This window comes from Lycium ferocissimum, chromosome 7 (genome assembly GCF_029784015.1).
Source record: "Lycium ferocissimum isolate CSIRO_LF1 chromosome 7, AGI_CSIRO_Lferr_CH_V1, whole genome shotgun sequence".
In the NCBI taxonomy this organism is placed as follows: domain Eukaryota; kingdom Viridiplantae; phylum Streptophyta; class Magnoliopsida; order Solanales; family Solanaceae; genus Lycium; species Lycium ferocissimum.
Genome location: NC_081348.1, coordinates 32,948,400 through 32,970,966, shown reverse-complemented (window position 1 = coordinate 32,970,966; position 22,567 = coordinate 32,948,400). Strand labels below are relative to the sequence as shown.

The following is a 22,567-nucleotide window of genomic DNA, read 5'->3' as shown; positions in this document are numbered from 1 at the left end:
AACACAACAATTTAGGTAACTGTGCTTTCTTCATTAAATTTCAATGTGCACTTTACGTATGATTAGGTTAACCTAATATCTTTTCTAAAATTTGGTCCTATCTAGAAGAATATGATAGATTCGTCTTATACAATGGAAATCCTAGGTGTCTATATCCAAAAAAGAAAAAAGAAAAAATATAACTTCCCAAAAATAAGATTTTTCCTAATCTTAATTAAACAATGTTTAGGCCACTAAATCACCAACACATGTTTCTCAATCCGCGTATAAAAATAAAAAAAGACTGGAAATATAATTCATATATATATATATATATATATATATATATAGCAAACCGCTGACTGTTCATAAAATCATCACCATTCACGCAATTCCCGCTTGTTTCTCTCTTTATGCACCTCTACATAATTAGTATTATATCATCAAATAAATTTTAGATTTTTTTTTTTAAAGATTAGGTGATTTCTTGAAAGTGGGGTTTATGTATAGATTCGATGTACAGTAATACATAGAGAGAGAAAAAAGAGTTTTTTTTTTTTTTTTTGGGAGGTAATAATGATGGAAGATCATCAAGATGGTATTGAGAATGAAGGAGGAGTTGGGGTTGTGATAATGGAAGATGGCAAAGATTTAGAAAGAAATATTTCTGATAGTGGTTTAAGAGAGCCATTGCTTATTTCCAAGAGCAGAGTTAATAATACATCACAAATTGCAATTATAGGAGCCAATGTTTGCCCCATTGAAAGTCTTGATTATGAGTATGATTCTGATTTCTCTTTGCTTGTTATGTTTTGGAGTGTTAAAAGTTATGGGGTTGCTTTTTTTTTTTTTTTTATTCTTCCTTGATCATTGAATCTTCTTGCATTTTTTTTTTTTTTTTTTGTTGAATGTTATTTTTGGTAAAGTCAAAAGTAAGTACTTTGCATGGTGTTGCCTATCTTTATTAAATATCTGATCATCTGGTTGAAAATCATGGCTTCTTCATTTCCACTCTATTTTGCTATATGGTTCTCCAAGTTCTGTTCTTTTTGTTCAGCTAGATGAGTGAATAAGGGGATGATAAAAGAATGGTCTTTTAATCTAGGTGATGGCAGAGAAGAAAAAACAGGGGAAAAAATTAATAAAAGGAGGAGAGCTCTAGCAAATCAAGAACTATTTATGCCTAAATATTATAGTCTCTATTGTTAATTACAAACTGGAGGGTCTGTTTATAGTTGAATCATCCTCCTTGCTCTAACAAGGTAGTAGGTAGTGGTCCCTGCCAGTGAATGTTGAGAGCTGAAGTTCTTGGTGAAGTGTGGTAATTGACAGTGGCGAATCTAGGATATTCTATGAGGGGGTTCGAAAAAAAAAAAAATGTAGAGCCCGAGGCTTGAACTTGGAACGTCAAGGTGAATTTTGAACCCCCTAAACCATTGAACCATCCCCTACTCTTGTGTCCGGGGTGTTCAAAATATATATATATGCACATAAAACATATAAAAATACCTTATATATACAATGTAATTTTTTGTCGAGGGTGTTCGTTCACCCGAATGGGCTGTAGATCCGCCCCTGGTAATTGACATAGTCTCATTGCTAATTCATTTTTGCAGGATTGTTGAAAATGACCTATTCAAGCAAGATTGGAGGTCTCGGAAAAAGGTCCAGATATTTCAATATGTATTCCTAAAGTGGACACTTGTGCTTCTTATTGGATTGAGTACAGGACTTGTTGGTTTCTTCTTAAACATAGCAGTGGAAAACATTGCTGGCTTCAAACTCCTGCTCGCTAGTGACTTAATGCTTCAGGATAAGTAAGTACAACTTCCATCCATGATAATAGCTTCTCAATATCTGTGGTAACTTTGAACTTGTTTATCTTGTATAAACACAAACACAAATGTGGAATTTAATTAAATTTCATAATATAAAAACTTGCAACTGACATAGTTCAAGTTATTTTAAAACTGTGAAAGATGCTATTGAAGGTTTTCGAGACTGAGTTGCAACTTTTGAGTGATGTCATAGTTAAGATGCCTTAGGAGCCTTGAACATCTTTCAGCCTTGTTTCTAAAGCAAAGTAGTTACCAATTGTACCAGCATATTTATTTTTTCAAACATTTCTTCATTTTACTTTTGGTTTGAATCTTTAGGTGTTTGGGAGTCTTTTATACTGGTAGTTAATATCTTAAAAAATCGCATCTGGATGGAAACTGCGTTAACTTTAGCTCAGTTATCCTTTTAAGTTAAAAGGATTGAGTTAATGTAGATATCATGGATACTTTTTCTCATTGTTGCGAGGGTGGCAATGTCCAAGTAATTTTTGATATCCTTTCAAGTTAGAAGGATAGTTACTGGTTTATTTCCGGTACTTCTTTTTGATCGTTAAACCTCATTGAAGTAACTATAAAGTAATTTTAATTCTACTGCAGGTATTTTGGTGCATTTGCTGCTTTTGCAGGTTGTAATATGGTTCTTGCGACTTGTGCCGGTATCATATGTGCATATATTGCACCTGCAGCTGCAGGGTCGGGAATACCTGAAGTTAAAGCATATCTGAACGGTGTGGATGCTCATTCCATTTTAGCTCCAAGTACTTTATTTGTGAAGGTGGGTCTTTCTCTCTCCGTCATGTTTCCATGTTTGAATGCAGACATGGGTGATAGGGTATTCTTATCAAACTGATGTAGGGCTTTTGACCTTACTAGTCACAGTTCAGATGCCAAAGCAAACAGTGTTATATGAGAGTTATTGTCGTACCTCTAGACCGAATGTGTCCTCAAAATGAACATCGTAAAAGTGCAGGTTTTTTCTTTTTTGATGAAGAGAAGTGCAGATGTTAAAATGGATATGTGGTTACACGAATTAAGTTAGATTAGAAGTGATCATATCTGATAGAGGGTGTAAGTAGCACACATAGAGGGTAAAATAAGAATCACTTATTTCTGGAGATGAATTATAACATCTAGTCATATTCACATAGCCTTTTGATATTACGCCTTGTGCACAAGCGCATAAGTGTAGCACTATGGTGCGTCATTAGAAAAAAGTGCAATGTCATGGTGATTAGATGTGGTAAAAGGACTGGATAAAGCAAATTTTTATTTTATTTTACAAACTTATGTAAAACTTGAAATTGTCTGAAAAACCTATATATATATATATATATAATATTTTAAATATGTATGTATCTCTTTGAAATAAATGCAAACTTAGCTAAGAAGAGAGCTTAGGTCCAGTGTTTGTCATTATTTTGGTTAAAGACGTATCTCATATAGGGATAAGTGTAATTTACAATCTTACATACTTCTGATTTGCATTGAAAGAAACTTATTTAGTATTGGAACGGGATTAGCCTGAGTAGAATGGAATAGATATAAGTTGTTTAGCCGAGCCCAACTAGTTTGAGATTGAAGCCTTGTTGATTGACTGAAGTTTACATCCACCTTACCATAAAAGAGAACAAAGAGGAAGGAAAAAAGTTCTTCGACTTACCGATAATAAGAATGTAAAGTGTTGGAGGTAGTGGCAATTGTTGTACTCTTCCATGAAAAGTATTTGAAGCATGCCGCTCCATCTTGATTAAGAAAAAGAGATATGGATTAGGATAATGGATTTATGAACTTGCTCCATAGTGTTCAAGACATTTAATAAAGCAAATGTCCGCATGGTTGGGTATTCTCTAATAGAACTCTTTTAAAGTTATGGAGGAAACTCAACTATTGTTACAGATGGGGTTAGTTTATATCATAAAATACAAAAAATAAAAAACTTAAAGAAAATCATTACATTGAACTATCAAAGATGCTTTAGTACCTTTGCTAAGTATTCTTGATTAAAAAAATTATCTTTGTATAAGCAAACTGTCATTCCTCTAGCAGACTCAAGTGATACTTCTGCTTGTGCTTCTGTCATCTGTGGTTGGGAAGCCTTTAAACCCTGTGATGCTTTTTGAAAGCCATTCCTGGAAACACTAATTCATATGTATTTAACACCTTGGCAGATAATTGGTTCTGCTTTGGGTGTTTCTGCTGGATTTGTCGTTGGCAAGGAAGGACCCATGGTCCATACTGGCGCTTGCATAGCAAACTTACTTGGGCAGGGTGGCTCCCGCAAGTATCATCTGACATGGAAGTGGCTGAAGTATTTCAAAAATGACCGTGACCGTAGAGATTTGATCACCTGTGGTGCTGCAGCTGGTGTTGCAGCCGCTTTCCGTGCCCCAGTTGGTGGTGTTCTTTTTGCTCTCGAAGAAGTAGCCTCATGGTCTGTCTCCCTCCTATCTCTGTATTTGATTTCTTAATGAGATTAAAGTGAAAAAAGCTTTTTACTAGTACCTTGTTGTATTAAATGGAGGACCTATGAATCAATAGGAAGAACATCTGTGTAGTTATATGGGCTGATATGTGGTGACTATGGTTCTATGGGCTGATATGTGAAGAGTATTCCTAACACGTGTTTTGGCAAACACATGCTTAATTTCAGTGTACCCCACTTGGTGGGATTTTACTGGGTATGCTGTTGTTGTTGTTATGCTCAATTGCAGTGTGACTGTAAATCAAAACTTTTTTCAGTTTTCAAATCTGCATATTAATTCAGAGGATTGATGTCCTTCCATGGACAACTTGTCAGTGTAGTGCTATGGGCTGATATGTGAAGGGTATTCCACGTGTTTTGGTGAAAGCATGCTCAATTGCATTTTGACTGTAAATTACAACTTTTCGCAAATTTTCATCTCTGCATATTAATTCAGACAATTGATGCCAATCGATGGACAATGCTGGAGAAGAACTTCTCTCCATCTCCCGTGGTTTCAGGAACACGATCTTACATGTAGAATTTGTGAAGTATCAAATTCTGCTTTGGAGGGGTTTTGCTGGGAATACTTTGAATTTAATATCTCCCTGTCAACCACTCAGGGAGAATGGGAGTTACTGTATCAATAGACTTTGAACTTGAGTATTGTAGCTATTGTTTGTAAGTTGTAACTATGACCCACCCATTATACTTGTTTGATTTAGATACATAGAAAACTTAGACTGAGGAATGTTATAAGGCCGTAGGTGTGATGTGTCTTCAAGAGTGTCAAAGATTCAACATCATGTGGTTCTGTGGCTTTCGTGAACCTTATAAGGACAGCATACCAATAATCCATTTGAAGATGCTATTGTTCTCCTGTTCTTTTCTTGTTGCTTATTGGCTTGTAATTGTTGTGAGAAGGCTTACAGTCTTAAATATTCAACTACTCTATTTTCTGTTTTAGGTGGCGAAGTGCTCTACTTTGGAGGACTTTTTTCACGACTGCTGTAGTAGCTATGGTGCTCAGATCTTGCATTCAATTCTGTCGGAGTGGGAAATGTGGACTATTTGGTCAAGGAGGATTGATAATGTATGATGTGAATTCAGGAGTACCTAATTATAACACTGTAGATGTACTGGCAGTATTGTCAATTGGAGTTTTTGGAGGCCTTTTGGGAAGCCTTTATAATTATCTCGTGGACAAGGTCCTCCGGACTTACAGCATCATTAATGAGTAAGTCTCTTAATTCTGCTGACACAATATTTTTTTATGAGAATATAATTAAGAAAATAAAAGCGTGCTCTCTCTAACAGCTTAAGCTTTTAGATGAGATGGTCACACACTTCAACATGGTAGCAGAGCGGGCAGAGGTCCTGGAATTGAATCTCACTGCCACTCATTATAAAATAGAATTTTTTCATATGCTTGGCCTATTAAAAGTAGAATCAGTCCCGCATGTGAGTGGACGTGTTGAGAATATATATAATTAAGAAAATAAACACGTGCTCTCTAACAACTTAAGCTTTTAGAAGAGATGGCACACATTTCAACATGTTTAGTTACCTCAACTCTTGGTACTAGTTATTAGTATGCAACTTATCAGTGTGCATGCCCTAACCTGAGGAAATCAACCGCAAATTTAAGAAGTGTTTAAAGTTTTCTGAAGCATGTGTTTGCTTCTTTTCTTACGCTGCCGCTTTTTTTTCTTCGTTTGTGCCTGTCTTTCTCACCCATTTGGAGTAGATAAATACAACTGTTCCATAACGTGGGTTATGAGGCGGATCTAGAATTTGAACTTTTATGAGTTTGGGTTCGGGATTCTACCACATTCCATTTGATATAATGGGTTCAAAATATATTTTTATAATAACTTAGTCGATATTTTGACACATATAGGGTCTGAGCCAAAACTACTTGTTTCGGTCGAACCCCATAGCTAATGCACTAGGTCCGCCCTGGGTGGGTAAAAGTGTACTTGTCAGGGCATATAGGCAAAACATTAGTTTTAAAAAGCTCACTTTAAATGGGCCCGTTGCTATTTTCTATCAAAACCTATTTCTTAATGTTCTTCCTTCCCCAAGTTATTTGATGCTTGTCAAAGATATCCTTTATTTATGTGTTGCTTCTATATTTTATATATGCTATCACTTTTACCACTGGTTTTTATCTATTTTAGTTCTACTATTTGAATATTCTTTGTGCTTGAGCTTTGGATGCTGCTTTTGATTTTTCTCGGTAGCTGATATTTTGCAATTGATTGCAGGAGAGGTCCTGCCTTCAAAGTCTTGCTCGTAATGACCATTTCAATTCTGAGTTCTCTTTGCTCGTATGGTCTTCCATGGTTTGCAACGTGCACACCGTGTCCTGTTGGCTTGGAGGAAAAATGCCCTACTGTTGGTCGCTCTGGAAACTATAAGAATTTCCAGTGTCCAGCAGGGCATTACAATGATATGGCCTCCCTGTTTATGAATACCAATGACGACGCCATCCGCAATTTGTTTAGGTCAGACAATTCAAACGAATTCCACTTTTCTACACTTTTTGTCTTCTTCGTTGGAGTATATTGCCTTGGTGTTATTACCTATGGAATTGCTATTCCCTCTGGGCTATTCATTCCTGTCATACTTGCTGGAGCTTCATATGGACGTTTTGTTGGGACTGTCTTGGGTTCGGTCTCTAATCTTAATAACGGCCTGTTTGCTCTCCTTGGGGCTGCCTCTTTCCTTGGTGGTACTATGAGGATGACAGTATCACTCTGTGTCATACTACTTGAGCTCACCAATAATTTGCTAATGCTTCCATTGGTGATGCTTGTTCTACTTATATCAAAAACGGTGGCCGATAGTTTTAACAAGGGTGTCTACGACCAGATTGTGAAAATGAAAGGCTTGCCTTACCTGGAAGCACATGCCGAGCCATACATGAGGCAATTGGTTGCAGGAGACGTTTGTTCTGGACCTTTAGTAACATTTTCAGGTGTTGAGAAGGTAGGGAACATAGTACATGCGTTGAAGTTCACTAGACACAATGGGTTTCCAGTGATTGATGTGCCGCCATTCTCAGACGCGCCGGAGTTTTGTGGACTTGTTTTAAGGTCACATCTACTTGTTTTGCTCAAAGGGAAGAAATTCACGGAACATAGTGTATTGAGCGGCTCCAATATTTTGAAGAGTTTTCATGCATTTGATTTCGCTAAGCCAGGATCAGGGAAGGGGCTTAAGTTTGAGGATTTGTCCTTCTCCCATGAGGAGATGGAAATGTACGTCGATCTCCATCCTATCACAAATACATCTCCATATACAGTAGTGGAAACCATGTCTCTGGCCAAGGCTGCAATCCTTTTCCGACAACTCGGTCTCAGACACTTGTGTGTCGTCCCAAAGACTACCGGGGTAAGTCTATCTTTGCCTTCTCATCCCCGGCTCCGTCCGGGATAATTACACGTTACTTTCCATTAGCGAGACCAGTAATCTGAATAATAAAAACAGGTTACCTGATACCACTACACTCGACCTCTCTATAACATCCATTGTCTATAATAACATTTCACTATAACGGCCAAATTCTTTCTGGAACCGATTTTTCATGTTATTTTATATTATATGTTCTCTATAACTACATTTTGGTATAGCATCCAAAAAGTATCCGAACAAACTACTCCGTTATAGAGAGGTTTGACTGTAGTTAAAATACACAGATAGTTTGAAATTCTTTACACTGTCAGTGTATATAACTTAAATACGGAAAAAAGAAAGATTTGCATGACATAACAAAATCATCATATGAATGTCTTGACATATAGTTTGAAGTTTCTGATGTTTGTTTGTGCATTCAACTCTACAATGCAATTTCTCAATATTTTGTTCTTTTGAATATGCAGAGGGATCCAATTGTTGGAATCTTGACAAGGCATGACTTTATGCCAGAGCATATAAAGGGATTGTACCCGCATTTGGTCCATCACAAGTAAACAGGAGAACCTAACTCTTTCAACAGTTCAACAGGCAGTGGCCAGCCATATTATTATTTAGAGAAGTGTGATACACACTCCACCATTGAGCTCTGTACAATCTTCCTAAATTTTCATTTTGTTAAATAAATAGAAGAAAGATGATCTTAGCAGCACACGAATCGAATTACAAAAGTTTTACAGCACATTAATCAATCACAAATTTCTCTTTGAATTGCTAATCGACAGAAGATATACCCAGATAGATAATATAATTGTTAATTTAATAGAACTGCAAAAATTTGTTGGAAATGATGGAAAAATAAGGCATCGAGTTATTTTGGGTGTATGTTTTGCAGGTAATATGACCTTTCTTCTGTAATCTTTGATGTAAAAGATCAAGAGGGTCTTTTAATTGTATTATTGCTTGTAAGTGATACGATTTGATTTGGAATATTAATCATATCAATAAGAGTGACAGGTTCAGTTATCCAGTGTACATAACAAACAAAAATATAAGTCAATAAAGTAGAACAAAATAAAGAACTTAAATAAAATGAGTAGGGGAGGAAATATAGAAGTGAACAAATGAAAGATATGTGGCCACATTTAGAGCTTTAGGTTGATGCTTGTATAATCCCACTCTGGGATGAGGAGTTTTATATCCCCAAAAAAACAGAAGAAAGCATGGACTTAAATTAACACACTTTATAGGGAAATTAGTTGTAAAGAATGCATCTACATTTGTTAAAATTAAAATGCATTAATTTACTAATCTGTGAAAATTTGCATTAAAATTTGCCAGGCAATAAGTGATAAATTAGGGAAAAAAAGAAAAGAAAATATCATATAGTTCTTAAAAGTTAATCACAGACTACCAACCATAGGATGACTTATACATGATTCAGTAGTGATTGCTGGAAATAAAAGCATAAAGAAAGAAAAATAGTATAGTAGCATGTTAGTGTGAAAAGAACAAAAATTAGCAATGATATCCCAATGAACAATACAAAAATCACATAATGCATTTGTATCACAATACTACGAGTTCGAATTAGTAATGATATCCAAATGACTCAACACCACCTTGAGTCAGTTGGGTCTCAAATCTTCATATTAATCCTACAAGAATATACTCCCTCCGCCCCAAAAATAAATGTCATCTTAGTAAAAATCACGCCCATTAAGAAATTAATACATACAATGTAGAGTTTACTAAATCACCCATATTTATTAGATTTTTTTTTTTTTTTTAAAATTGAGCAATATTAAACATGACTACTTCTTTAATGCTAAGGACATAGTTGGAAACACTTGTTAATTTTTGTCTTGAATTCCTAAGATGATAAAAATTGAACATTTCTAATTTTCAGAAGCACTTACTCCCTCCGTCCCATATTAGTTGTCCACAACACTAAAAATATCACTCCCAAAATACTTGTCCATTTACAAAACTAAGATAGAATTAATTAAAGTTTTCCTATTTTGACCTTAAGATTAACTGTTTTTTAAAGTAATCAATATTGATTAGAATATAATTTATTGGAGAGAGACAAGGGTAATGTTGTACAAGTACACTTTTATTTATAATTTCTTAAAGGACGTAGGAAAGTAGACAAGTAATATGGGACGGAGGGAGTATTGCATGTTTGCAGGAAAATACAATTGGAATTCTGGATGGCCAATTAGTGTAATTTCAAAAGTAGATAGGGCTCATCGTAATTAATCGTAAAAGCAAAATGCAGGTGGTGTTCCCCCCTTACGTAAAGGCGCATATTAGTCGGTTGATATTTAATTTGTAGTAACTGCCCATATGACAGTCCAACGATCAAATCAAATTCTAAGAAAAAATAAAAATCCTTTTCACAAAATAATAGTAATAAAAACCGAATACCAAATCAGAGAATGCATTTCCATTATCGCCGTTTTCGGTATCTGTTAAATCTCCAACAACGAACTATCCCTGCATCGCCGTCAATAACTTCCATCAACCAGCTCTAAATTCAACAAATTTTGAGATAGTTATTCGTAATTTGTAACTGCATTCTGTGCAATTTCAGTGATCTTATTACTCGAAGGAGATAAAAAAAAAAAAATTACAAATGTATTTATGCATGTAATGTAGGAATTTATTGGTGTACGAGTGATCTGATTGTTAAACGGTGTAGTTTTGGTTATTGTTTGATTTGGATCAATGGAGGCGATTGAGGAATTGGAGCAGCTCGGCGATGCGATGAGGCAAGCGGCTGCATTGTTAGCCGATGAAGATATTGATGACGTGGCGGCTTCGTCTAATAAACGGCCTTCAACGTTCCTTAATGTAGTAGCGCTTGGAAATACTGTAAGTTTGATTTGTGATTGCTTTGCTATATTCTGTGATCTGTGTTATGTTATTTTTTCCTAAATGCAATGCAATGCAACTTTGTATGGGAATTTGGAAGTACTACGTGCGTATTTTTCTGTCAAAGGATATGTATTTGTCAATTTGATGTAAATATGAGCTTTTTTCGCGTACCGAGGAATGGCAACATTCTATATGTGGTTTATAGTATTTGCTGAGTGTTGTAGCACCTTTATGTGGGAGAGACAGGGGGCTAGTCTCCTCTTCTCCTTATTAGTAGTATTACTATTTAGTCCTTATATAGTAGTATTGTTTACTTAGTTTTTTTATTGTTATCTGTTGCTTCATTTGCTGCCGATATTTTTTTTTTTTTTTCTTTCTAGCCTGTTTTGGTTATGTGTCGTTGTGCCGACGGTCTACCGGGGACAGCCTCTCTACCTCACAAAAGGTAGGGGTAAGGTCGCGTCACATCTGTCCTCAGGGCCTCTTTGTGGGATTACTGTTGGGTATGTCGTTGCTGTTGTAGTATTTGCTCTCACCTGCTCGTGGAACAAGCAGTTGCATAACTAGCTGGCAATAACAAGTATAAATGATTGTCCAATAAATTTGTGAGCCTTTGTCCTTTTAAAGAGCTCAACTTAGGTAACTTTTGTCCTTTAAGTTTAACAAAAGATACACATAGATTTTATTTCTTGATAAAGTCACAGACATACAAAGTTATTTAACAATGGCTTCAATTGTTCACAATACCCATCTCCCCCCCCCCCCCCCCCCCCCACAACAAAAGCGCACACACTCCATTTGGTTCCAAAATGAGTTTGAATTTTGTATACAAACTAAATATTTATAGCATGATTGCTGAATTGTTCCCGATGTTGTGAAAAGAATCTTCAGTTTAATTCTTCATTCACTTCTGGTTACTGCATGGATAATATATCTAATCTTTGACAATTTCTCAGGGTGCTGGTAAATCAGCTGTATTGAACAGTCTTATAGGACATCCTGCTTTGGTTAGTTTCTTCTACTTAAAATTTTATTTTAACTGTAATGTCTAAGGTACAAATAGATTCATACGATAAGACATTGCTGCAACTCTCTGTTCATGTTTCCATACTTTTTTTTACCTTGATTTGGCCAGCCAACTGGTGAAGGAGGTGCTACTCGTGCTCCTATATGCATTGAACTTAAAAAGGATAGTTCCTTAAGCAGCAAGTCAATTATCTTGCAAATCGACAGTAAATCCCAACAAGTCTCTGCAAGTAAGGCCTTTTACCAAGCTGCAATATCCTTTTTTCATATTATAGTACAATTCTCTTTGAATCTATTTTCACCAAAGGCTTATAAATAGGTCATACTCTGATTATACTTGTTCACTCTTTGGCCCAACAAAAGGTGCTCTTCGCCATTCTTTACAGGATAGACTAAGCAAGATCTCAAGCAAGAGCCGAGACGAGATATATTTGAAGCTTCGAACTAGTACAGGTGTGTCTTAGATTGATGTTTACAGCTAAGTTTAGGAGTGGTGTGGATGTTTTCGCTTTGTGTTTTCCGTGTTAATCTGGTAGTAGTATTGAACACATTTAGAAGGATACCAACTCCATTATTGGTTGACATTATTTTTCCTATTGGAGTTTTCAATCCTTGATTCTTCTGCTGATACTTGTCTTTGGATTTAGCTGAACTTTGGTATAGTACCTGGAGATATACTAGTTTTGCTCTGCACCTTAATTGCAATGGAAAAAAAATCTTTTTAAATTCTCTTTGTTTTGCCCTATGTTGATTGTTTATTTGATGTTGGATCTGAAATTTGGATTCTGTTTTACTGATGTTCTCTGTCCAAATTGCATGAGCAGATAGTTTTCTACTTTTCTTTGTTGTTTTTGTGGCAAAATTTTCTGTTTCAACTGCCTTCTGTTTTTCCTTGCTGTACAGCTCCTCCATTGAAGTTGGTTGATCTACCTGGAGTGGATAAGGGACATCTTGATGATGCATTGGTTAGTGCGAGATTGCCCATCATGGAATCCATGAATGAAATTTCTTTTCTTATAAGAGTTTAAAGGCTGTTATTTTTTGCTTACAGAGTACATATGTTGCACGCAGCGATGCCATATTACTAGTTGTTATTCCTGCTGCTCTAGCACCAGAAATTTCCACATATAAAGCACTTAGACTTGTGAAGGAGCATGATGGAGAATGTGAGTTGTACTATCAAATTTTGTGCCTCAATTATTTGTTTCAAAGAAATAAAACATTTCCGAGTAAATATGTATTTCACAGCAAATTTTCTTCATTTCTCCCTATCTCATGATCACTCAAAGCATATTTCTCTAATGCTTCAGGTACTAGAACTATAGGTATTATTAGCAAGGTAGATCAAGCAGCTTCAGATCCAAAAGTTCTTGCAGCTATCCAGGCTCTTTTGCTAAACCAGGGACCACCAAGCACATCCGATATACCATGGGTTGCTTTGATTGGTCAATCTGTTTCTATAGCCTCAGCCCAGTCGGGAAGTGTAGGCAATGACAATTCGTTAGAAACTGCGTGGCGTGCTGAGAGTGAAGGTCTTAAATCAATATTAACAAAGGCTCCTCAAAGCAAGCTTGGTAGGCTAGCATTAGTGGAGACCCTTGCTCAACAGATCCGTAACCGAATGAAAGTCAGACTTCCAAATCTACTCTCAGGGTGATGGCCTATTCCATTGTTTGATTTCTCGTTCTTGATTTACATTTGGTAAAATTAGTTTCAATACAAATGTTTCAGTTTTTTTCAATTTAGTTTGCTAAGCATGCTTTGGTGATTTCTTTTTTACATACTTTGGCCTCCAAAAATTATGTAAAAGTTGCAACAGCTTGCTCATTGTTGTATAGTATATTTGAGTTTGTAGTCTCCATCTTCTTGCCTTTATCTATTTTTTTTTTTGCATTGTCTACTTGTAAGGACACACGATTTAATCCTCGCTTTATAATTCCTGCAGGCTCCAGGGAAAATCTCAAGCAGTAAAGGATGAACTGGTAAAGTTTGGCGAACAAATGGTTAATAGTGCTGAAGGTACAAAAGCTTTAGCCCTTGAGCTTTGTCGTGAGTTCGAGGATAAGTTTCTCGAACATCTTACAACTGGAGAGGTGAGTCTTGGAGTAGGAAAAAGAATGAAAGCCAAATTACTCCTTTTAAAGTTTGTAATCATGATACTGCTAACGTGTTGCTTAAAGTTTCTGTCAAAACAGTTTGTCCAATTTAAAAGTGAATTGTCCTCTGAGAAATCAAGCTATGTGTTACTGGAAGTGAATACTATCTTTATTTGTTTTTTCCTTCTTGTTAGTATATGTTTATAGACAAGCCGGTGGGAAACCTTTTTTCTAATACATCAAAAGTATTTTGTTTGATGGCACACCAAGAGAGTGTCAAAATATGTCCAGATTCAGTGCATGGTGTAGCCACATTCATCTATCAAAAGAGAATTCATGTATCAAGTTTCAGTTTTCAGTTTTTCTTTTATAATGTTAACCTAAAGGGCCCTCTGGCAATTGGGATCCGTGATTGGTATACAGAACCATGTGTTACGTTAGTTGTTATTTTGGTTAAAAGTGTAATTTCTTTGGCTATATACTTACTGCATGTATGCTAAATCTATAGGGTGGTGGTTGGAAAGTAATTGCAAGTTTTGAAGGCAAATTCCCTGATAGGATTAAGCAGCTTCCTTTGGATAGACACTTTGAGTTAAAAAATGTGAAGAGGGTATATTTCTTACTCCATCATGGCTTCAGTCAAGTGCATATTCCTTCTTTAATGAATACTTCCTTCTTCTTCATTTTTTTCTAGTGATCCTTTCATGTTGGTTGAAGGTTGTGCTAGAAGCAGATGGCTATCAACCTTACCTTATTTCTCCTGAGAAAGGTTTAAGGTCTTTAATAAAGGGTGTATTGGAGTTGGCTAAAGAACCTTCAACACTTTGTGTCGAAGAGGTGATCCCTATTCAATATTATCTGCTTTAATCAAGACAGTTGTTTGTTTTTGCTTGAGTGATTCAGTAGTTTTCATGTATCTCACGATCCCCCTCTTCCCAACTAATTTCGGATTGAGGCATAATAGTTGTTGTAGCTGTTGTCACTTTCGCTGTTCTTGACAACCACCAAAAGGGAAAAGATGTAGAAAATATTTTTGCAACTTTTATGTCTTTTTCCTGGCCGCATGAAACACCTCATGTTTTTTCCCCTTTCCTTTATGATCTTTTTAGTTCATTTGCACGTGGATATCAATTATTTGGTTAACCAAAAAAAATGAAAATTTCTAATTTCATGATCGTAGCTCCTATAAACATGATACTAAGACAACGGTTGTGGTTAGTAGGACCTTTTCACAGTCTTTGCCTCCAGCCTTTTAATACCCTTTCATTGTTTCATTAAGTGATTTCTTGGGTAGTACTAATTTACTCATATCAACTGTGTTAATCACAAATTAAGCAATTTTTGGCAATATACAATTGTCTTGCAGAAGCATTTTTTTCTCATTTTTCTCCTTTCAATAGCTTGGCTGGCCTTTGGCAATACTCTAATGCCCCCAAGTTAATTGGCAACATTTATCCTGAGACGACGACAACAACAACATACCAGTGAAATCCCACAACTTTTATCTTGAGACAGTCATGTTAATAAGAAATTATGCAATTTTGGCACTATACAATTGTCTTGCAGAAGCATTTTGTTTTTGTTCTTCTCCTTTCAATAGCTTGGCTGGCCTTTGGCAATACTCTCATATAAAATGAACCCAAGTTGATTGCAACATTTATCTATGCCAGAGACAATTAGTAAGAATTATGCTTGCTTGAACATTTCTCCAACGATCCGTTCAATTTCCCTCTGTATGTTCCTCTTTCTACAGTCTAAGTCACTTTAGAAATTTTGGTAGGTGCACCGAGTACTTGTCGATATTGTCGCAAAAGCTGCTAATTCAACACCAGGTCTTGGAAAATATCCTCCTTTTAAGCAAGAGGTGACCATTATGTGGATCTGTAATTTACAAGTTGAATCTTGTGATTTTCTTGGCTTCTTATGGAAATAATTCATCTTAGGTAATTGCAATTGCGACTACTGCTCTTGATGGTTTTAGAGCTGAAGCAAAGAATATGGTCATTGCCCTTGTTGACATGGAGAGGGTGTATGTTCCCCCACAGCACTTTATCCGTTTGGTGCAAAGGCGGTATGCTCATAATCTAGCTCCTTCCATTGGTCTCTTTCCGATATATTGTTATCACATTTTGGTTTGTATTTCTTCTGTTACCTCGATTACAGCAATAACCACGTTTATGTCAAAATGTCTAATAATTATATTTCCAAAAGGCTTATCAGAATGTGATACAAATATTACTGGGAGATGCATGTTTCTCTGATATTTCTGTCCTTTACTTTTTGCTCTTTGCTGTTTGGTGAACGGTACATCTTTGGTTTCTCCAGGATGGATAGGCAGCGGCGTGACGACGGCCTGAAGAACCAATCCTCCAAAAAGGCAGCGGAGGCAGAGCAATCCATGTTGAATAGGGTAGGCCAGTCTTTCCAATGAGTACAGAGTACTGATTGCTTGAGTTCTTTACCTTCCTCCTGTTCTGGAGCTTTGGAACTACTTGGATTTTCTCATTTTTTTTTTTTTTTTCTTCCTTCCATGGTTATAGTGAGTAGAAAAGCTCTCCTAATTGCAACAACTTTTCAATATAGGCAACCAGTTCCCAGTCTGGAGGGGAACAAAGTGGTGGAAACTCAAAGTCAGGGAAGGATAAATCAGGTCAGCAAGATAAGGATTCACAAGAAGGACCAGTCTTGAAGACTGCAGGACCCGATGGGGAGATAACAGCAGGTGCTTGCTGCTTACAGAAATAAAATCTTATACTGAAGTACATGAAATAAGAGAACTACTTAATTCCTGAAATTCCTAATACTTAAGACATAGCCATTAATAATATCTACATGGCATTCCTAACAATTCTTTTGACTTTCCACAATAGCATTTTCACTGAGAATATTTCACACTAACTTTTGATGATTCTTGACCTTAGACACTCATTAAAAGATATCAAAAAGTACAGAACTTTAAAAAAAAATGCTTTAGGTGGTTTTATTAGGAATTTATATGCCATTCTGGATTAGTCTTTTTGCTTGCAGTGAGAATTTATAGTCACATACATTCCTCCAAGCTGATGCGATTATCTGGACCCTTAAACTGTAACATGGTTCCCAGTTGTCTTATTTGGAGTTCTTATTGTACCGAAGTGCTAGCTTTGTTTGTTCTTACACATACCTTTCCTGTACATGCAGGGTTTCTGCTAAAGAAAAGTGATAAAAAAAGTGGATGGAGCAAACGATGGTTTGTTTTAAATGAGAAGACTGGAAAGGTCAGCGTTGTAGCTTTTTAAGCCATGCTAACATGCTTTATGGGATCTAACTATATGTATGTGATCATTAGTATTTCCTGTTAGAATTAAATGTAGGAGTTACCATTTATTTTGAGAACAATAACTGAGTCAACAGCTCATGAAGCAACAGCTCATGGTAGGGTTACTACTTGTATTCCAAACAAAATGATAATATGTTTCTGTATTTTGATACTACCAATGAAATTCCAAATTAGTTTCTCTTCACCTGTATTTGGGCCTATTTAAATTGAAAGTCTGCTTTTTCGAAGTTTTTCTTTTCTCTTTATACATCTTTCTAGTTTTCCTAATATTCAAAATTCATAAACTGTTTGTTCAAAAACCTAGAAGAACTTATATGTCCAAAGCCAAACTTCAATTGGAAGAATTTGGAAGACAAACCGTCCCCAAGTAGGGCACTATCTGTGCAATAAGAGTGCGAACAGACAAAAACTGGAACCTTTACTTGGACCCTTTCTTTGGGCACTAATAAACCTGTGTACTACCGGTAATAGATCAATATAATATGACTTAATATTGTTCTCCATGTTGGTCACCTTATATATTTCTTGTACATGAGATTTGTCCCCCCTAAAAAAGAAAAAAGCTAAAATTGAGTTCCCACTAGTAGTATAGAGACCTGTACAATATATATATCTCTGTGTGTGGGGTGGGTTGGGGCGGGGGGGGGGGGTGGTGGGGCAGAAGGGAGAATGAAAAAATAGTTCTAGGGGTTGACGTATGTGGTATATTGGAACATTTTTTATTTTTTCTCGAATAGTTAAGATTTATTTTTTCTTTAGAGCAGGGTGAAGTTAACAATAAAGTGATTATAGCTTTTCTCTACTTTTTGCTGGCTTTTCACCCTTTTTCACTCATTATTAGGATGTATATAGATGGTTGCTAAGGCCATATCATCGCTATAAGTAGTATTTATATATAAGTCTTGATATTATTTGGTTATTTGTGCCTCATCAAGGAAATCAAAAGTAAAAACATTCTAGCAAAATATATATGAGATATCATACCAATTAGTTTGTGCAACTGTTTCATAGATTTTAGTTATGCTTTTGCAGCTTGGATATACCAAGAAGCAAGAAGAACGGCACTTCCATGGTGTAATTACTTTGGAGGTATTAAAATGCTGATTGTTGTTTTTGAGATCTAAGTTCTTTTGATATTTAACATTCAATTTTCGATAAGTATTTTGCACGTTGTTCTTCTAGATTTATTAGAAAAGCCTTCTGTGAGTTCATTTCATTTATTCCAATTGTTACTCTGCCAATATTTCTGGGTAAGCCTTGACAATCTGGTGGTCTGCCTTAATTGGAGGTATTTAAATGCCAAAATGTTTTTCAGCTGTTTTAAAGTTAACAAACTACCAATACATATAACACAGCTCTTGGTCTAACTGCTTGGCATGTTATGCTTCATGGTTGTGTACATCATTGAAGGATAGTTTATTCTTGCCATGCTCTCTTATGGCCCAGAAAAGGTTGTCTTTAAGTTGTCAGAAAAAAAAACACTTACGGAGGTTTTTGCGCATCAGATTGTAGGGTTGTGTTCGATATAGGAACCACATCATGTGCAAATCAACTATTGGAAGAGTCACATGACATATCAAAGTCAAGAAAATGAGATGAGCCATCTCTAGAGCTATAGGAGTAACATTTAGCTTTTGCATCCGCTTAGCATCAACTCGTTTTCTTGGTGCAAGCGTGTGAAAATATTTCGCTGACAGTGGCGATTTTTGAACTAGAAGTTCTCTAAATCTCATACTCATCCTCATTACCAACAATTAAGCCTTCATTTCACGTATATGGTAAAACTTATATGGATCTTTTTGCTTCCATTTTATTTGCTTGTAACTAAATCCATTTTGAGAGATTGTAGATCTCTTGAAACAATTTCCTTCAGTGTGATTGTAGGTCTACCTCATCCCTATTTAGCACCTTTCAATTATCACAGTTTTGCACCTATGGACCAACTCATATTGAGATTTACGTTGGATATGGCCAAAAATCTGATCTTCTTGTATGTGCTGCTTGCATCTTCATCTGAATATGATCCTTTGTAATCTTGTCTAATCTTGTACGACTGACTGGCTGAACATCCACTTTAAATGTTTGTATTTCTATAACGTTCATCTTGTGGATATGTTTTGCCCTTAGCCTATCATGTAACATACTATACGGAACTTTCAGGAATGTAACCTTGAAGAGGTTTCTGAAGAAGACGAAGCACCATCAAAAAGTTTAAAAGATAAAAAGGCAACTGGGCCTGATGGAGGAAAAGGACCTAGTCTCGTGTTCAAATTAACAAGCAGGGTTCAATACAAGACTATTCTTAAAGGTGGTGCACATTCCTACATACTTTTTCTGCAAGGGAATTATATGGTTCCTTCTTTCATTCTTTTTAAAACCAAATTTTCTGTATTGCAGCCCAAAGTTCTGTTCTTTTTAAGGCAGAAACTTTGGCTGAGAAGACTGAGTGGTTAAACAAATTTAAAACTGTCATAAGTTCTAAAGGTGGTCAAGTTATTGCTGCTGATTCTAGTCAACCTATGAAGCAAAGTTCATCAGAGGGGTCACTTGTAAGTAGCAAAATACAGTTTGTTGAAGACTCAGATACTGCCTATAAATGTTCCTTCAGTTTACTTCATCAGAAACAATTTCTTCTGTTTACTTTACCAGATTACTACCATTGTTTTCAAATGTTTTACTGCACAAAGCTTTTTAGTGCCAGGAGTATTCTTCTTATCTTAACTTTAAAGAATCTCTTCAAATTTTGACTTGATTTGAGATCATTTAATTTGTACACCATCTTTTTATGGAATATTCTCTTTCCATAATCTCTGTTTTCAAATATTTAACATGGAAAATACTTGGATCTTTTGCTATTTAGGACACGATGACTAGGAAACCTGCAGATCCAGAAGAAGAACTTCGATGGATGGCTCAAGAAGTACGTGGTTATGTTGAAGCTGTTCTCAACAGTCTAGCTGCTAATGTACCGAAGGTCAGTTTAGTGTCATCGTTATTCCCTGCAGTTTTGTTCTCCATACTCTGTTTAACTTTGGTTACCTGTTTTCAGGCAGTTGTTCTTTGCCAAGTAGAGAAGGCCAGAGAAGATATGCTTAATAAGTTGTACAGTTCTGTCAGGTTAGCAGCAGCTGTATTTCCTTTCAGGAATCGTGGATACTAGGAGATCTGATTTTCACCGCATACGTATGCTGAGGATTTTTTTTTCATATAAGAAACCAATCTCACAAATTTTACTTTACGCGAAACTGATCAACCCAGAATATCTATGGCACATGAAATTGTTGTGCATACAGCCTCGTTTGTCTTAACAAAACTATCTTTATTGTTTATCATCTTTGCTTCTTTCTTAGTATCTTCTGACTGCACCCGTGTATCAAAATTTGGACTGTAGCGCACAAAGTAGAGCAAAGATTGAAGAGCTACTTCTGGAAGACCATAATGTGAAGCGTAAGAGGGAGCACTGGCAGAAACAATCCTCTCTTCTTGCTAAGGTCACTCAGCAGCTCAGTGTTCATGATAACCGAGCAGCTGCTGTGTCTAGCTACTCAGATAGTGATGGAGCTGGTATTTGGCAAACCCTTTGATAGCTTTTACTTGAAGCCTTAATCTTCAATTCCTTGACTGCTTTCCAGCATGTTAATATGTTGCCATCTCAAAGTATCAAAACGAACTCTTGTGGTATAATACGGCCTCCATGAAAATAAAATGAAAAATGGATTCCTCTAATGTGTAATTCAGCATGACCTAGCACATGTATGCTCATGAGTTGAAATGACTGCTTTTGAATACGACAACTTAGTATTGATGATGCAAAATAGAAAGAACTAATAGAATTCCAAAAATGTGCCGTCTGGTGAACTATATTGGATATCGATGCCTAGACCATGAGTTAGAGTGTATTTACCTAGTAGGATATTTGCTGAAGTTACACGGATTGGAAGTGGCCAACACTTGCCCTTAGAAACTTGAGTAAGCCATGATAAAATTAAGTATATGATTAAGTATCCCCTAGAAAGATGTTATTTAAGTTCCACAGGACCACAATTCAGTAAAAGATAGGTCTAGTGAACCTGGGACACAAACCTTAGTCTAATACCACAAGCTGACGTAGCTGACTTCTAATATTTTTTATTTTTTGACAATGAAAAGAAGGGTGTCACACTTAGAACTCAAGAAAGTGGTATGAGCCTGTACAATAGATCCTGTTCAAGTAAGGTTGTAGCTGACTTCCAATTTTGTGGGCCTTTAAATAACAAATGAAGTAGATGCAATGAAGTATTAAGATTTTAGACTCTTTATGGTGTGAAAACATAACATGGTAGAAGCATCACTCTACACCATGCCCCTAATCTGCAAACTTGTAAATGAATTAACAGCATAAGAGAGAGCTGAAATAGCAGTTAGAGCATGAATTATTGTTTGCGAACCTTGTATTAATCAATGCTGACAATTGAACGTTGTAGACCACTATGCTTCAATCTTCAATTCATCCTCTTTCTCCAAGTTCATATGTTTATGCGAAGGGCTTTCTACAAAGTTAGTTTATCACCAATATTCTATTTATCCTTGATGCATCGTGCTTCTTTTTAAGTTATAATTGGGGATTATATTGGAATCTGCAGAAAGCGGCCCAAGATCTGGCGGACGGTCATCAGTTGATGACTGGAGATCTGCATTTGATGGTGCTCCAAATGGCGCTCAAAATGATGATGCAGGGTCTAGAAGTCGTCGTACACCTAGCCGGCTGCCACCTGCACCTCCTGGTTCTGGATATAGATGATCCTAGGCATTTGATTCATATTCTTGGCAGCTGAGGAGGTTTTGGTTTCTGCTCTCTTCTTGGGCTCTTGATGTGCTCGGATTTTGTCACGAGATCTTTGTATACATAGCTTCCATATTTTAGGTAATATTTTAGCTATTGGTCCAGTGGCCTTCATTCACGGACGAAGAAAAAGTTTTCGAGTTGCTACTGGATCCTAACCCTGGCGCTACATATTGGTTCCATTGTTCGGAATTTCAGGACAACCTTCATGTATAATTTTGTCGGGGTGGGTGGCTGTCTCTAGTGTTGGTTGAGCTTTAACTGGACTTAAATTTTGACGAGATTGCTTAGTGAAGTTGGTGAAACACTTCTATCGTAGTTGATACCTTGCTTTATAATCTAATTTGATGCTTTAAGATTGCAGTTGCATCCTTAGGTTTGACCTTTAGCTTAAACTTTCCATCAAACTCCAAGACAAAAGTTTTGTAGTAATTCTTTTTGTCACAGTTCTATAATTGAATCATTACATTCTTCCCCTCGTATTTTTTTAAAAATCATTTACCCGAGTTTTGAGCGCTTGCAACTTGTTCCTGCTGTGCTGGATCATTTCATCTCTTTGTCTCGAGTTCAGGTTTTGCGGGGTGGAATATAGCACTACTTGTTTCCATTAAACATAAAATTCTCTTTCATTTGAGGTGCATACAAAGATATTCCCATAGACTAATAATTTAATATGACTTAAATTAACCTTAAAACGTGTTGTCATCTCTCTAGTACTTTCCTTTCCAG

The 22,567-nt window shown here is 36.2% G+C and overlaps 2 protein-coding genes across 2 annotated transcripts; both read left to right on the top strand.

Annotated features, from left to right (window-relative positions):
- Positions 1–323: 323 nt before the first annotated feature.
- LOC132064483 (chloride channel protein CLC-c-like) lies at positions 324–8,578 on the top strand. The gene is made up of 7 exons (XM_059457475.1): positions 324–758; positions 1,596–1,796; positions 2,415–2,592; positions 3,986–4,248; positions 5,246–5,515; positions 6,546–7,674; positions 8,163–8,578. The coding sequence occupies exons 1-7, from the start codon at positions 556–558 to the stop codon at positions 8,250–8,252; spliced, it is 2,334 nt and encodes a 777-aa protein (XP_059313458.1). The 5' UTR covers positions 324–555; the 3' UTR covers positions 8,253–8,578.
- A 1,703-nt stretch (positions 8,579–10,281) lies between these two features.
- LOC132064487 (dynamin-2A-like) lies at positions 10,282–22,344 on the top strand. The gene is made up of 22 exons (XM_059457478.1): positions 10,282–10,572; positions 11,532–11,582; positions 11,711–11,831; positions 11,965–12,054; positions 12,505–12,566; positions 12,653–12,767; positions 12,912–13,254; positions 13,547–13,694; positions 14,206–14,307; positions 14,415–14,534; positions 15,478–15,561; positions 15,641–15,768; positions 16,023–16,107; positions 16,281–16,419; positions 16,878–16,954; positions 18,049–18,105; positions 19,177–19,324; positions 19,414–19,565; positions 19,877–19,990; positions 20,066–20,133; positions 20,408–20,580; positions 21,639–22,344. The coding sequence occupies exons 1-22, from the start codon at positions 10,426–10,428 to the stop codon at positions 21,794–21,796; spliced, it is 2,682 nt and encodes an 893-aa protein (XP_059313461.1). The 5' UTR covers positions 10,282–10,425; the 3' UTR covers positions 21,797–22,344.
- The last annotated feature ends 223 nt before the right edge of the window (positions 22,345–22,567 follow it).

Bases quoted from the DNA above. Each gene is read 5' to 3' on its own strand.
- LOC132064483 (XM_059457475.1), top strand. From the start codon at position 556: ATGATGGAAGATCATCAAGATGGTATTGAGAATGAAGGAGGAGTTGGG. The intron at 759-1,595 runs GTATGATTCTGA...TCATTTTTGCAG, and splicing joins ATTGAAAGTCTTGATTATGA to GATTGTTGAAAATGACCTAT. The intron at 4,249-5,245 runs GTCTGTCTCCCT...TTTCTGTTTTAG, and splicing joins CTCGAAGAAGTAGCCTCATG to GTGGCGAAGTGCTCTACTTT.
- LOC132064487 (XM_059457478.1), top strand. From the start codon at position 10,426: ATGGAGGCGATTGAGGAATTGGAGCAGCTCGGCGATGCGATGAGGCAA. The intron at 11,583-11,710 runs GTTAGTTTCTTC...TGATTTGGCCAG, and splicing joins TTATAGGACATCCTGCTTTG to CCAACTGGTGAAGGAGGTGC. The intron at 16,108-16,280 runs GTAGGCCAGTCT...TTTTCAATATAG, and splicing joins AGCAATCCATGTTGAATAGG to GCAACCAGTTCCCAGTCTGG.